General features: G+C 58.9%; 2 protein-coding genes across 5 annotated transcripts in view; one reads left to right on the top strand and one right to left on the bottom strand.

Annotated features, from left to right (window-relative positions):
- PAFAH1B3 (platelet activating factor acetylhydrolase 1b catalytic subunit 3) overlaps positions 1–2,522 on the top strand; it is a 7,109-nt gene extending 4,587 nt beyond the window's left edge. For 3 of the 4 annotated variants that reach the window (XM_017849865.1, XM_017849864.1, XM_017849866.1), the window contains exon 6: positions 2,190–2,522. In XM_017849865.1, coding sequence (XP_017705354.1) covers positions 2,190–2,477 — 288 coding nt within the window. In that variant the 3' untranslated portion in view covers positions 2,478–2,522. The remainder of the gene's footprint in view (positions 1–2,189) is intronic. The other variant, XM_017849867.1, reaches the window with a different exon arrangement.
- Positions 2,523–3,779: 1,257 nt separating this feature from the next.
- The window catches only part of CIC (capicua transcriptional repressor), a 30,956-nt gene continuing 19,382 nt past the window's right edge, over positions 3,780–15,353 (bottom strand). Inside the window, 21 exon segments of the mRNA XM_017849852.1 lie at positions 3,780–4,423; positions 4,425–4,749; positions 4,838–4,969; positions 5,261–5,392; positions 5,476–5,630; positions 5,728–5,972; positions 6,285–6,607; positions 6,708–7,001; positions 7,107–7,273; positions 7,368–7,489; positions 8,161–8,348; positions 8,440–9,435; positions 9,438–9,672; positions 9,954–10,057; positions 10,494–10,719; positions 10,808–11,010; positions 11,912–12,077; positions 12,160–12,342; positions 12,438–12,567; positions 12,647–12,881; positions 12,966–13,115. Of these exon segments, the coding sequence (XP_017705341.1) occupies positions 4,384–4,423; positions 4,425–4,749; positions 4,838–4,969; positions 5,261–5,392; positions 5,476–5,630; positions 5,728–5,972; positions 6,285–6,607; positions 6,708–7,001; positions 7,107–7,273; positions 7,368–7,489; positions 8,161–8,348; positions 8,440–9,435; positions 9,438–9,672; positions 9,954–10,057; positions 10,494–10,719; positions 10,808–11,010; positions 11,912–12,077; positions 12,160–12,342; positions 12,438–12,567; positions 12,647–12,881; positions 12,966–13,115 (4,751 nt within the window). The 3' untranslated portion in view covers positions 3,780–4,383.

Here is a 15,353-nt window from a genome sequence, read left to right as displayed (position 1 = left end):
TCACCTGAGGTCAGGAGTTCAAGACCAGCCTGACCAAATGTGGAGAAATCCCACTAAAAATAAAAAATTAGCTGGGTGTGGTGGCACATGCTTGTAATGCCAGCTACTCGGGAGGCTAAGGCAGGAGAATCGCTTGAACCCAAGAGGCAGAGGTTGGGGTGAGCCAAGATTGCACTATTGCACTCCAGCCTGGGCAACGAGTGAAACTCTGTCTCAAAAAAAAAAAAAAAAAAAAAGGCCAGGTGCGGTGGCTCACACCTGTAATCCTACCACTTTGGGAGGCTGAGGCGGGCAGATCACGAGGTCAGGAGATCGAGACCATCCTGGCTAACACAGTGAAACCCCGTCTCTACTAAAATACAAAAGTTAGCCGGGCGTGGTGGTGGGCGCCTGTAGTCCCAGCTACTCGGGAGGCTGAGGCAGAAGAATGGCGTGAACCCGGGAGGTGGAGCTTGCAGTGAGCCCAGATCACGCCACTGCATCCAGCCTGGGCAACAGAGCTAGACTCTGTCTCAAAAAAAAAAAAAAAAAAAGAGAAATAGCTGGGTATGATGGTGTACAAAACCTGTAACCCCAGCTACTTGGGAGGCTAAAGGGGAAGGATCACTTGAGCCCAGGAATTCAAGGTAACAGTGAGTTGTGATCATGCTACCGCACTCCAGCCTGGGTGACAGAGACCCTGTCTCACCAGAAAACAAAAGAAAAATCCTCAAAAAACCTTGAATAGGCCAAAAGTTGTCAGGCATTCCTGGGGTAAATCTAGGCTTCATCACTTGTGGGTAGCTAAGACATTTCCTCTTCTGAAAGGGGATTGATCCCTTGCCATGACCCATGATGTTGATATCTTTTATTTATTTTTTTATTTTGAGACAGAGTCTTGCCCTGTTGCCCAGGCCAGAGTGCAGTGGCGCAATCTGGGCTCACTGCAGCCTCCTCCTCCTGGGTTCAAGCGATTCTCCTGCCTCAGCCTCCAGAGTAGCTGGGACTGCAGATGTGCACCAGCACGCCTGGTTAATTTTTGTATTTTTATTTTATTTATTTATTTATTTAGTTTTTGAGACAGAGTCTCGCTCTTGCCCAGGCTGGAGTGCAGTGGAGCGATCTCGCTCACTGCAAGCTCCGCCTCCCAGGTTCATACCATTCTCCTGCCTCAGCCTCCCGAGTAGCTGGGACTACAGGCACACGCCGCCACACCCGGCTGGTTTTTTTTTGTATCTTTTTAATAGAGACGGGGTTTCACTGTGTTAGCCAGGATGGTCTAGATCTCCTGACCTTGTGATCCACCCGCCTTGGCCTCCCAAAGTGCTGGGATTACAGGCGTGAGCCACCGCACCCAGCCTAGATTTTTGTATTTTAGTAGAGATGGGGTTTCACCATGTTGGCCGGGCTGGTCTTGAACTCCTGACCTCAAGTGATCCACCCACCTCAGCCTCCCAAAGTGCTGGGATTACAGGAGTGAGCAACCGTGCCTCACCTATTTATTATTATTTTTATTTATAAAGAACAGCTTTATTTCTTACATTTCTGGAGGCTGGGAAGTTTAGGATCAAGGGGTCAGCATCTGACAGGGGCCTTCTTTCTCAGTCATCCCATGGTAGAAAAAAGGTCAAGAGAGGGGAAGAGAGAGCGAGAGAGACAGAGACGGTACAAGAGAGCCATTTATTTATTTTTTGAGACAGGATCTGGCTCTGTTGCCCAGGCTGGAGTGCAGTGGCATGATCTAAGCTCACTGCAACCTCTGCTTCCAGGGCTGAAGTGATCCTCCCACCTCAGCGTCCCGAGTGGCTGGGACTACAGGCACACGCCATCATGTCCCGCTAATTTGTGTGTATTTTTGTTAGAGATGGGGTTTCACCATGTTGCCCAGGTTGGTCTCAAACTCCTGGGCTCAAGCGACCCATCCAGCTCTGTCTCGCATCATGCTGGGATTACAGGCGTGAGCCACTGCACCTGGCCAATGTCAACGTTTTTCTAAGTGATACTTGGAAAGAGGCTAAAACCCAGAGGTCTCTTGCTAAATGAGAGCTAGGATGTGATATTTAGGAACTACCCTCCTGCCCTCCCCACTTGCCCATCCCTAGTGTTTTCTGCAGCAGGAAACTTCATGGTGTTGGGTGAAGGACAGGCTGGCACAGAGAACAGGATACCCAAATGCTTGTTTCCTTACTACGCCTCGTGTTCCTGCTCAGGGTCTGCTTCCGCGAGGCCAGCATCCCAACCCACTTCGGGAGAAGAACCGACGAGTGAATGAGCTGGTACGGGCAGCACTGGCTGGTCACCCTCGGGCCCACTTCCTAGATGCCGACCCTGGCTTTGTGCACTCAGATGGCACCATCAGCCACCATGACATGTATGATTACCTACATCTGAGCCGCCTGGGCTACGCACCTGTTTGCCGGGCTCTGCACTCCCTGCTTCTGCGTCTGCTGGCCCAAGACCAGGGCCAAGGTGCTCCCCTGCTGGAGCCCGCACCCTAAGCATCCTGCTGCCTTCCCACAACATTAAACTCTCCTTCCTCGGTGTGCTGTTTCCTGCTTTAATGGTCAAACCTGTCTGGGTATCTGGGTACCACCACTAGTCCTTATCCTGATCTGTGACCCTGCAGTTCTGCAAGGCTTTTTGTGTGAGACAGGGTCTCTCTCCATCACCTGGGGCTAAAGTACAGTGGTGAGACCACAGCCCACTGCAATCTCAACCTCCCAGGCTCAAGTGATCCACCCGCCTCAGCCTCCTGAATAGCTGGGACTATAAGCCTGTGCCACTATGTCCAGCTTATTGTATTTTTTGTAGAGAAGTGGTTTTGCCATGTTGCCCAGCCTGGTCAGACTCCTGAGCTCAAGCAATCCACCCACCTTGGCCTCCCAGGGTGCAGGCATTACAGACGTGAGCCACCATGCCTGACTGTGGTTCTATTTCTGCCCAGGGGAGGCACCACTGATCCATCAAGGCACTGTGATTCTTGAGGTTAGGTTAATTTCCACTATCACAATAGTGTGCTTCAGGCAGGCGCTACCAATCAGTAAACACTAGGTAAGACCAGCTTGCCAGCACTATCCTACAAGACCAAGGTCAAGCAAGAATGCCGGAAACATAGTGACCCAGTACAGTCAAGCCCAGCGTACACTGTCCATCTCTGCATATGCTGTTGCCCTGGCTGGATCTTCCTCGTGCTCAAGCTCCACCTTAGATGCCGCTTCTGTGGAGACGTCCTGATCCTCCCACTGTTAGTTGTCATCCCTCCACACATGGTGTGGGTGGGGTAGTTGTCACTTCAGGTGGGCACTGTGTCCACATGCTGAGTGGGAGGGGTGTCACCCAGGGGAGCGGTTATGCCCGGTTGCAGTGCTGGCCCAGGCCACATGGGGGCAGCAGGGGTCACAGGACAAGGGTACTCCAGGTAGACTAGGCTCCCTCCCACCCACTGCCACCTCTGGGCTAAGACCTCTTGAGGCCTGTTTCCTGAGGACAAATGACCCCAGAGCCAGTAAGGCTAAACCATCTGGTGGCATCTTGCCTCAGGCCTTCCCCAAACTCATGCAGTCCAATGGCTGAGAAGGGGGCCAACAGGCATTGAGGCTCCCTGGGCTCCTAAACTGGAAAGGGGCCACCTGTTCCACAGCCAAGTCAGCGACCTGGCCTGTGGGGTTCCTCTGATGTTGGGGGCAGTGGTACTGGAATTGTTCCCCGCACATCATGGAAAGCCTACCGTTCCACAACAACTGAGGACAGGACTGATACAACCAACAGCCCTCCCTGTTAAGAGCCTGCAGCCACACAGGTGTGTTAAACAGCTTTAATCTCGCTCATTGTGGCTTCTCGGCACAGTAAGAAATATTGCACATGATCAACATGTTTTGTTCTGGGGAAGGGGGCAAGGGCAGGGGGAATCACCTTCTTAGAAAGTACAACCCAAGTTGGGAGGGCAGAGGGGTGAGGAGAAAACCCTCCCCATGCCTGTGGCAAAGTGCAGGAGCCCCCACCCCCAAACTAACCTGAGTCCAGCCCCTCTGGGGAAAAAAGGGGTGCATGAACTCCCCCTATTCCACAGGCGCCTCCCTGTGGCCCAAGGCCCACACCACCCTCCAGCTTGCAGCCCTCACAGGAGCCATTTTGCATAAAGTGAAAAGCTCTGAAGGTCACACACTCCAGGTTATGTACAGGGGCCTGGAGGAGGGAGACTGCCCCTGCGGCCCCTCAGCTGCCCCCCAGCACTGGGAGGGAGCTTCAAGGGAAGGGGGTATTTACAAGAGGAGCAGGCCTCATTCCGCCCCAAACTGGAGAGGACGAAATGACTTTACCCGAGACGAGATAACCTTCCTGCCCCCACATACTGTCCATGTCCTGAGGGGGTACTATGAGTCCTGGCATGTTCTCAGGGGTCCCTCACCTGCCTGTGGCAGCTGTGGAGGGACCTGGGGTGGGGAGAGGACTGGGGAGCCCCCTCCCAGCCAGGCTGTCCAGGCCCCGACTCTGGGGGCGGAGGCAGTGGCGGGGCAGCCTGGACCGTGCCAGAGTCCGAGCTGGGCGAGGTGGGGTCAGGGCCCCCCGCAGGGCTGGGAGTGGGGGCAGGGGCAGCAGCGGTGCCAGTGGAGGGCGGTACAGGGAGAGGAGCCTCAGCTCCAGGGGGCTGCTCGGTGGGAGTGGCTGCCTGCATGATCTTCTGGCGCACCTCACGGATCTTCAACTGCAGACAAACCTTGGAGGGGAAGATGTCTGCGTAGCGGGCCTGGAAGGCGGCTGTGGCCTGGGCTGGAGACAGAAAAACAGTGGGGAGCAGAGGATGAGATGTGCAGACAAGTCCCACCCGAGTGACCCCAAGACTCCGAGACAGGCTCACCTGACGGGAAGAAGCCATGGTCCTGGAAGAGCTGCATGACCAGGGCCCGGCGCTGGTCTAGGGTGCGCCGCAGGGAGGAGTACGGCACCTTCTCATACTCTAGCTCCCCAAGCACGTCCTCGGCTTCTGTACCTGTGCAGGGCACAGGCAGCATGGCAAGGCTGCAGCAGTGGCATGGCCTTCCTACCACCATCTGAGTGCCCATCCAAGCCCTCACTGCATTCTATTTCACAGTGGAGTCAGAGAGGGGTCCCGCCCACAGTCACAGGGCAACTTAGGGGCCTGCCAGACTCCAGAACCCACCCCTGACAGGCTGTGCTTCCTGCCAGCCTGGATGGACCCACCCTACCTCTCCCACTCTCTAACTGCCTTCCAGAGACCCACTCCTCTTTCAGGCCCCCAGAGTTCTGCCCACCAAGGCACCTGTACGGTCAAAGGTGAAGATGTCCCCCTCGCACTTGGCACTCTTGGGGGTGTTGGGCTCCGAGCTGCAGCTGGAGCGTCTTCTCATCTTGCGCTTGGGTGAGGTAGGGTCCTCGGGTGCTGAATCCAGGTCTGGCCAAACAGAAGCAGACTCAGTGCAGGTGGCCCCAGTCTGCCCTCCACTTACGGACCCTGGTTGTCCGACGCTCGCCTACCCGTGGAGTTCTTCCTCTTCTTGCGGTAAGAGCCCAGGATGGCCCGGGGTGAGGTGGCCAGAGACTGCAGGGTGGGGGAGGGCAGCACCTCCTCAGGTCGAAACTCAGGCAGCTCAGCAAAGCGCTCTTCAAAGTCCACTTCCGACAGGACCCTGCTGGAGGGCTGGCAGGGTCACCTCCCCCGCCTCGGCCTGCAGCGGCTCCCACTCCCACCACCCCACACGCTCCACCAAGGCCCCAGCCCATGCTCACTTGTCCACAGAGTCAAAGGTCTTCTTCAGGGGCGGGGGCCGCACCTTCACCTTCTTGCCAGTACCAGCCGCCTCCTTGCGCTCGGGGGTGTCCCCGGCTGCCCGCCCACTGCTGCTCTCGCTGCTGCCACCAGGGGCTACGGCTGGAGCTGGGGCTGGGCTGGGAGGAGTGGGAGGCTCCCCACGATTCTCCAGGCCCTGACCAGGGACGCGCCAGTCTGAAGATGAGCTGGGGAATTTGCTGGCCTGGGATGGAGATAGGCAGGGAGATGGAGAACACTGAGCTCAGACTCTGGGGCAAAGGCCAGAAACAAAGAGTTGGATCTGAACCCGCCCGGCAGACCCCTCGAGAAGGCCATCACACAGCCTCAGGAAAGCCAAGACAGGGGCCTCAGATGGGAGGGGAGACAACACAGGCAGGCAGAAGGGACAGGGGGACGCTTTAACCTGAGAGACACACAGGCATGGAGGGAAGAGGAGTAGGACAGAAAAGCAAAGACATCAACGGAGGGGCATAGCCAAGTGGCAGTGGGAGCCCCACGGCCTGCAGGCACTCACCATGGTCTCAGGACCCTTGGCGCTGGTCCGCTCCTCAGCAGGCGGGGGCAGTGGGGGGCTGCTCCGGGCCGTGGGAGTCCAGGTCTCTGGGGCAGGTGGAGGGGCTGGTGGTGTGGGCTGCCCCTCAAGCTCAGACTCTGGGGCAGTTGGCTCTCGGACTGGGCCAGGCTCCAGAGGCTGCCGGGGTGCAGGGCCAGGTCGCCCAGAGGCACCTGCCTCAAAGGACCCCACGGGAATGCTGGCGATGGCTGCCTTTACTTTCTGGGGGGCCTTCGGGCTGGGCCGCTGGGCCTTGGGGGCCACTAAGCTGTAGGTCATAGAACCTGCCAGTGGTGAGAAAAAGTGTTTGCTGAGCCAGGCCTGACTGGAGCCCATCCCCTGGGTCCCCCAACTCACCCTGCTCTGGGTTGATCTGACACCTACCTGTGGCACTAGGGAAAGGGCTAGTTGGGGCTGGGGTGGCAGTGGCAGGGGCTGCCGGGCCCTTGGGCAGAATGGTGGCTGCAGGTGGGGTTGTGCTGGTGGCCACAGTGTAGACCAGGCTTGGGGGGGCCTGGGACGGCTGGGCCAGGGGTGCTGAGGAGGTGGGTGCAGGGCTGCCAGAGTAAAATGCCGTTATGACAGGACCTCCAGGGGCTGCACAGGCAGGCGGCAGCTGTGGACTGGGCACAGGCGACACGCCCACCTGACCGGGAGCCAGCAGTGGGGCTTGGCCTGCTGAGAGACAGAGAAGGAGAAGGAGAAGCAGGAGACCAAGTTAGGGCCCGGACTGCCTCAGCCCCACCCTGGGTCCCCAGCACTGCCTGCCAGGCCGCCCCTCACCTGAGAGCAGGGGCTGCACGAAGGCGGGGCCGCTGGGCCCCAGCGAAGTGAAGCCTAGAGCTACAGAGCTCGTGGGCCCGTACGAGGTGACTGTTCCAGCCTGGCTGGACGCAGGGCTGGTACCCAGGGGCAGCGTGTGCCCGCCCGCTGACTGCACATAGGTGATTCTGCCGCAGGGAGAGGAAATGGGGAGGAGTAAGGTAAGCTGGCCCCGCCCCACCCCTTCCCTGGCCTCTTGAGTGTGGGCTCAGCTGCAATTACCTGGTGGAGGAGGGCAGCAGGACCTTCTGAGGCTGAGAAGTGGGTCCAGGGAGTGTGGCTGGGCTCAGGGGCGGCACCAGGCCGCTGGGTGTGCTCACAGGCACTGGGGTCAGCTGGATGATCTGTGGGGAAGGGCACCCATAGGCCAGGGTGAGCTGTGGCTCCTGACTGGGGCAGGGGAGGACCAAGACCTAAAGTGGGGCTCTAAGCAAAAGCAAGGAACACAGAACTTGGGGTGAGAACAGGATGGGCAAGATAACAGTGGGAGGTGGGGACACAGAGGAATAGGGTACAGACACTGAGAACTTGAGAAAGTCAGGATGCACAAGAATCACGGAGCCCGGGCGCGGTGGCTCAGCCTTGTAATCCCAGCACTTTGGGAGCCGAGACGGTCGCGGATCCACGGAGTCAGGAGATCGAGGGGACCTCCTGGCTAACACCTGGTGGAAACCCCGGTCTCTACTAAAAAATACAAAAACTAGCCGGTGTGAGTGCGCGGGCGCTGTAGGGTCCAGCTTACTCGGGACGGAGGCTGAAGGGCATGAGAATGGCGTATAAAAACCCAGGACGGCGGAGCTTGCTAGTGAGCTGAAGATCGGTGGCCACTGCACTCCAGCCTGGGCGGCAGAGCGAGCACTCCGTCTCAAAAAAAAAAAAAAAAAAAAAAAAGAAATCACGGAAGATAGCAAGACAGAGAACCAGAGACACGGAAAAGAAGATTGAAGGAAAAACAAAGAAATGGTGGGGAACAGGGGCCAACACTCAGCACGTAGAGAGAAAAGCAGTCCCTCACCTTGCTGGGGGGCTGGGCACCATTCTGCACAGGTACTGAGAAGGGTGGGCTCACCAGTGGCAGCGGCTGGCCGGCCCCTCCACCGCGCACTGACATGCTAGGGGCGGCCAGGGGCACTAGGACCTTCCCAGGCAGCAGTTGGGCTGAACCACCTGGGGGCGGGGCCTGCACGGGAGAAACTGACTGGGCTGGAAGTTAAGAGGCAAGAAAGGAAAAGGTTACAAGGGAGTCAAATAGGATTATGGCCCCTCTCCTAGTGCTGCCCGGCCCAGGTCTCACCTTTGGGGGGTGGGGCGGAGGGTACAGACTGCAGGATGGGGATGCCAGGAGTGGGTGCAGTGGCGGCCAAGACTTTGCCGTTGGTGGAAGTGCCCGGTGGGAGGGTGAAACGGATGCTGGTGGTGGGTGCAGGGCCACTGGGAGTCGCTGCCTTGGTCCCAGGGGCTGGTGCTGGGGCAGGTGCCACCTGAAGCTGCTGGGGCAGCGTGGGCAGGATGTACTGTACCTGGGTGATTCCCCCAGCCTTGCCCAGGGCACCTGGTTGCAGGATGCCCAGGGGTACTGGCCCATTCGGGCCACTCCCAGCACCTGCTCCTGAGCCCGCAGTGGTCCCACCGCCAGGGGCCCCCTGGGCAATGAACTGGACAGCAGGGGGCGCAGGGGCCCCATACCCCGGGGTGCCCACCAGTAGGTTAGTGACAGTGGCAGGTGCCTTTCCCACAGTGCCCAGCAGGGGTCCAGCCACCAAGTGTGGGGCTGGTGAGGTGGCTGCTGCCGACTTCTTGTCCGAATACACTAAGCTGACACCCAGCGGGGAGCCCCCAGGCACCCGAGACCCAGTGCCCATTTCAGTCCTGGCACCTGCTGTGTCATTTGGAGACGCCTCAGCCCGGCCAGAGGTGGGGAAGGGCTTAGAGGCGATGGGCACAGGAGTGCTGCTGACAGGCCGCACCACGTTGGTGACCATGGTGGCGGCAGGACGGGACAGGGGAGCTGCTGGGGCCCCGTAGGCCAGTGATGGGGCGGGGGCGGAGGGCACTCTGGCTCCGCCACCCTCTTGCTCCTCCTTGTTTGGGGGCAGCACCAGTGTCTGCAGAATGCTTCCTCCTCCGCTGGGAGGGGCCGCGATGACTGAGGGGCCTGGCGGCTCCAGGCCACCCACACTTTCAGGTCTCTTGCGCCGGAAGGTGGCAGGATCCGTTGGGAGGAACCGGGTCGCCTTGGAAGGTGTCGCTGGACCCCCAGCCCCAGGGAGTGGGGGCCGTAGGGGCCCGCTGTGCTGCCCTGACCAGACTCCTGGGCCTTGAAAGTTCCTGAGCCCAGTGAGAAGGAGGTGGCTGCCGAGGCTGAGGAGGAAGCAGGCGAGGACGCAGAGGAGGATGGGGTGGAACCATAGCCTTTGCCAAAGGCTACAGGAGGATCCGGGGGCCCTGGGGGCTCAGGGTCCAGTGGGGGACGGCAGTGGGTAAAGGAAGAACGGATCACAGGTGAAAACACCTTCCGACCAAAGCCCTGCATGAAAGGGAGATACCCCAGGTCAGGACACTCCAACACTTCAATAGCAGCCCCCTAGCCACGCCCATCCAGCCTGTCAGCCAGGCCAGCCTAGAGCTGCACCCCTCCCAGCTGAAGGCCTCAATTTTCATCCTGGCTATGATCCAACTCCCCACGGGGCAAGCAGCTTGACCTCTCTGGATCTTAATCTCCCCCTCTCTCAAATACCCAGGAAAAACAGACATTCCCGTGGCTTAGAAGGGAGTGTGATGGGACAGCACCGTGACCCAAGCCCTCACCTTGTTGCCCTCTGGGTCCTCCCCAGAGCTGTCCCCACTCTCGCTGTCGGTCACCCGCTCCTTGCACTTGAGATCAATGTCAGTGGTGCCGAAGCCATCATCAGCTGAGGAAGTGGAGGGAACAGTATGGGGAGGGGGCTAGATGCAAGGGGACCCAGGAGGAGACAGTCTGGAGCCTGGATCTCAGCTCTGCTCCAAACCAGCAGGGAGTGCTGTCCAGGAAAGATACTCCTCAGCCCAGGACTGTGCCCACATGCCCAGTGCCCAGTGCGGGAGCCTATGAGCCTGCAGGAAAGAGCCCCTAACACTGCATCTGAAGATCTGGTCACGCCCATGTCCTCCAGATTTCCTGCAGGGCTGGGGGCTTCCTGAGGGCAGGGCTGGGTTTACTCAGCCAGTTTACTGAAATGGCCACATGTAACCATAAACCAAGTGGAAAAGAAACCAAAGGGGCCTAGGGGCCTGGATCCAAGTTCTGCCCACCCTCTGAGCCTTGGCCTGCTGGCTCCTCGGCAAGATTCTGGGCCCTGCAATGCTCACCAATGACATCATCATCCCCTTCCTCCTCACAGATGACCATGCGCTCCTCATCACTCGTCATGTCCTCACTGGCCGCACGCTGAGAACGAGAAGCTCGGGTGGGCAGCAGCGAAGGCCGCCCGGTGGCCGCCAAGGCACCTCCCTCACTGGGGGCTGCAAAGGGACCTGGAGTTCCATACTGGGTAGAAGGCTTTGGGCCAGAGTATGATGCAGGGCCAGACACCATCTGCAGGAAAGGTAGCAGAGAGGTTTCAGCGGGGCTGCTGCCTTGGACAGGCTCCCTGCCCACCCCCCAGGGGGCCTGCACCCCAGACCTGCGTCAGTTCCTGTAGTGCCTGACTGTCTACTTCGCCGCCATCCAGGCTGTGTACCCCACTGTGAGAGAAAGCTCGGGGCCGAGCTGAGCCAGGTCCCCCAACTGCGTGTAGCCGTTCTGCCCCACAGGAGCTGCTCCCCGGAACCTTGGCGTCCGAGCTCAGGAGTGTCTGGGCTGCGACGGACAGGAGCTCAGAGGACACTGTAGAGGGGGGCGCTATACAGTCAGTAAGCCTCTCACCAGCACCTAGACTGGCCCAACAACCCATAGATATTTCTAGGTACTAGGCAGAAGCAGGCTGGAATTTCTGGGCCACTTGGTGAAATAAAAAAACACCACCCACCACCAGTCCAGCATCTCCTTCCTGCTGATTCCCGCCCTCTGGGGTTACAGCAGACCCATTCCCTGGGGGCTAGCCCTCCTGAAAGTAAGGAGGCCTGGAGAGAGGTTCATGTGGTGCTGGCTAGCCAACCGCTGGCCTAAGCCTCAGTTCCCTCATCTCAGAGAAGAAGTAACTAGCGTACCCACCCTCATAGAACTGCATATCCATAGGAACTATCCATCTATCCTCATAGAACTGCCATATCCATAGGTTCACTCCAAAAATGTGCCCCAGAACACTGCCAGGCACACCAGACACCATCAATAAGTGGAAGCAGACCATCAGGGGTGTTTGCGAGCTGCAGTGGCTCCAACTATGGTGTTGGGGGCCAGTCAAACTGGGGTTTACATTCTGGCTCTGTCACTTGCTTGTTTATGATTTTAAGCAAGTGACTTTGCCTCTCTGAACCTCAGTTTCTTCTTCTAGAAACACTATGGGGTTTTGCAGACTAGAGCTTATATTCCCTGTAGTGCTTGGCACATAGTAAACACTCATTAAACAACAGTTCATAATGAGATTGCTGTTTGGGAATCTATCTGTCTGGATCTCCCTGGCTCCTTCACATGAATCAACTGCCGGTTCCTTCACAGATAAGGGTCGCCAAATAAAAGCGATAGAGCAGAGAGGAGCTGCTGGGGCAGGGGAGGAGCAAGCAAGGGAGTAGCTGGTGGCTCTTGGGGAGGGATGTGGCAAGGTGGGAGAGCCAAGGGGCTGACTAACCCCCAGGGGCAGCGGCAGTGCCCGTCTCCGACATGCTCCGCTCCCGCGTCTCCTTGTGCCCTCCTGCCAGCCCCAGGCTCGTGGGCTTGGCCTCCGAGCTGGACTTCTTTCGGTCCTTGTTGCACCACTTCCAATCTGGGTGGGCCTTGAAGTGGGCCTCCTTCACCTGGCAGGAGAGGGCAGGGCAACCCTTCACTTACCCACCCCACCAGAAGAAGCTGGGAGGAGCCAGCAGGCAGGGGCGTTACCTGGAAGGCCAGGTCGTGGTACTTCTGCTTCTCCTTGGGCCCCAAGGCGTACCACCACTCGCCCAGGATCTTGCTGACGGTCCGGTTGTCCTGGTTGGGATGACGCTGGTGGACCAGGGCCCGGTGCCGCTTGCTGAAGATCATGAAGGCATTCATGGGCCGCCGGATGTGGTCCTTCTCCCGCTGCATTAAACACAGCCCAGAGTGGAACAGTTAGGACCAGGGAGATAGGTGTGGGTGGCCACGGGATAAGCACGGGACAGGCAGGGATAAAGTACCTTGTTGGGGCTGCGTCCATCCTTCTCAGAAGATGAGTCCCGTTCCTTGGGTAGGGCACTGAGGGACTGGGTCCGACGTTTTCCAGGTGGTAGAGGCAACTGGATCTCAGGAGACATGATGGAGAGGAAGCTGCGGCAGGGCAGCAGGGACAGTGAGGGCCATGTCTCTGGCCATCCCACCCCCAAGTCCCACACCTCAGGGAACTCACGCATCATCATGGTCACTCTCTGTCTCACTGTCCAGTCGGGGCTCTCCTGGGGGGCCAGGGGCCTCCTCCTCTGTGGTGGGAGGCGGACCCTTACCAGGTTCCACCACCCCCAAAGGGTGTGGGGGTCCGGGTCCTGGGCTCTCAGGGCATGTGGCTCCAGGGGGCCGCCCAGGGTCAGCACTCCCTGTCCCACCTGGTGGCCTTTCATGAGCAACAGCTGCCGACTCAGCAGGTTCTGGGGACACAGAGGTAGATCAGAGGGCTCCTAGGCCACCTGGACCCCACACCCTTGCCTCCCCCTAGTCCTCCCAGCCCTCACCTTTGCTCTGGTTGGAGGCCACTGGGTGACTGGCAGGTTGCTGGGCCTCGCTCGGCTGCACGGAGGGGTCAGGCTGGCTGGGTGCCAGGAAGGGGACTAAGGAGTGCCAGGGGAACACAGCCACAGAGCGAGGTTCCACATTCGTCCACACTGTGGAAATGAGCCAGGTGAGCTGTGCAGCAGGAGAACCTGGCCCCAGCCCCAACTCAAGCTCTTCCCCAGCCTAGATGAGGTAGCCCCACCCCTTTTGTCTACCCCCCACCCCCAACACCAGAGTCTCTTGGACTCGTCCATGCAACGTCACTCAGGAAAAACTCCTCCCTGAAAGGTTTCTAGATTTATAAAAAAGAAAACAGAAGCGGGGAAGGGAAATAGTACTCACGCCCCACTCCTCCCCCCACCTATCTCCACCAGCCCTGCCACCAGGGATCAGGCCAGAGGAACGATTTGCTCCTGCCACAAACCAGGTCACACTCGGCTGCCATCCCATACTACCAAGGCCCCAGATCTCTACAGGCTGGGACCCCCCACCCCCGTCATGCCACATTCCCAGCAGCCCAGTCGCCACCCGACACAACCTCTCACCTTGGCCTCATGCTCTCTTTCCCTTTCCTGAGGCATACGGCCCCATGTCCCCTCCCCTCCAACTCTCCGTTCACTACCCACAGGCTGTGGAGTCTCTTACAACTGTGGTGTGGGAACAGTGGTGTGGGAACTGTGGTGTGGGAGAAGTCCTGCTCCTTGCCTTCCTTCCCCACCACAAACAGTGCCAGACCTGCCCTTCCTGGCTGGGCACAGGTGGCTCTAGCAGCTCTCCCCTTTGCCCCCACGAAGAGAATGCAAATCAGCCTCCTAGCTGCCTTCCCCATCAGCCCCTCGGCTTATCTGTAGTCCAGGGTCCAGCCCCCTTGCCCAAAACAGAGGAGGGTGTGGTAAACTCCTTGGAAGAAAAAACACGGACAATGGGCCAGAAGAGAGGATTGTTACAAGTCTCTACCCAGAGAGGGCACAAGTGCCAGGTGTTTCCTTGAGGATATGCAAAGGAAGATGCTTCCTCACCAAGAGGCTGGTCCCAGGGGTCCAACCTTCAGCCCCAAGAGGTGGGTGGTGGAAGAGCAAGCTCTAGACTGGGACCTACCCCTAGCTGGACTTTTGGGGCAGGCCTAGGATACAAGTGGGCTTCCCCTCACACAGCCTGGCTCCCTGGGGGAAGTGGAACCAGCAGAGGAGAGAGGCCCCTGCTTGGGGAAGACGAAGAAGGGAGGAGGGAACCGCCCTAGCCCTGCTCTCCATCATTCCGGGCCTTCCCTTGATCCAGATCAACCTGACCTGAGGTGACCTCCCCATGCCTTCAGAAGCCTGGAGGGATGGGCAGGGGAGGGCGGGGGAAGCTCTGTGCGAGGCACTGGCCTGGAGACCTGATTCTGTGAGGGGCTGACAAAGGAAAAAGTAGACCTCAAGAAACAAGGGACTGGGATCACGAAGACAGCACTGAAGAGCACTCAAGACTCTACAATGACCCTGTCCCTTACCCCTGAAAACCCGCTGGGCCCTCCAACCCCACATAAAACCCTCCAGAGACTTAGACCTGTGCCTCTCTTTGCAAAGATCTTTCCCATCAGGGCCTCCTCTTTTCTGGGGGGGGGAAGGGAAGGGACCCAGCAGACAATGGAGAGCAGTCCTTTGGTCCTGCTCCCTCCTGAACCCCTCCCCAGTGCACAACCCTCCAGGTTCTTAGGTGTCGCGCTCTCTGCAAACTACACTACACACACTGCAGCCCGTCACTCTGCTCTCAGCAAACAGTGCCTCACTCGCTTCCTGAGCCTCTGTCCTCAGCCCCACTACCCAATCCAAGCCTCCTCCCCTAGGACCAGCAGGTCTCGTGCTGTTCCTATTCTACCCCATGCTCCAGAGCCGGTTACTCGGCACCCCTCACCTTTCTATTACAGCAGCCCTGTGCCATCCCATCACTTTAACATCACAGCTGTCCCCAGGTACGCGCCACTCCCCTACACTCCCACCTGCCGTCACTAACCACTCGGCCCGGCCGAGCTCCGTAACTTTCCCAGTCATCCCTTTGCTCTGCCTTTACTGTTCTCTCCTACTATACCCCCATCACCGTTACTCCGCACTTAGCACCCCGACACCTTGACCCCTGCAGTCCCAGGGCCCAGGCGCTACTGACCGAACATGCCGAGGCCACGGGAGGCCGCGGTGGACGCGGGCATCAAGGGCCTGTGGGCCGAATACATGGTCCGGCGCAGGGGGGGCCCGGCAGGGGCTCGCACCTCCTCAGCGGCCGACGCCGCTCCGCCCGCAGCCCGCTCCTCGGCCGTCGCCACTTGGGCCCGGGGGGAGCGGGAGGCCGTCGCCGCATGCCCCCCCCCC

Source organism: Rhinopithecus bieti, unplaced genomic scaffold (genome assembly GCF_001698545.2).
Source record: "Rhinopithecus bieti isolate Rb0 unplaced genomic scaffold, ASM169854v2 scaffold_33065, whole genome shotgun sequence".
In the NCBI taxonomy this organism is placed as follows: Eukaryota; Metazoa; Chordata; class Mammalia; order Primates; family Cercopithecidae; genus Rhinopithecus; species Rhinopithecus bieti.
This window is presented reverse-complemented; position numbering and strand designations above follow the sequence as displayed.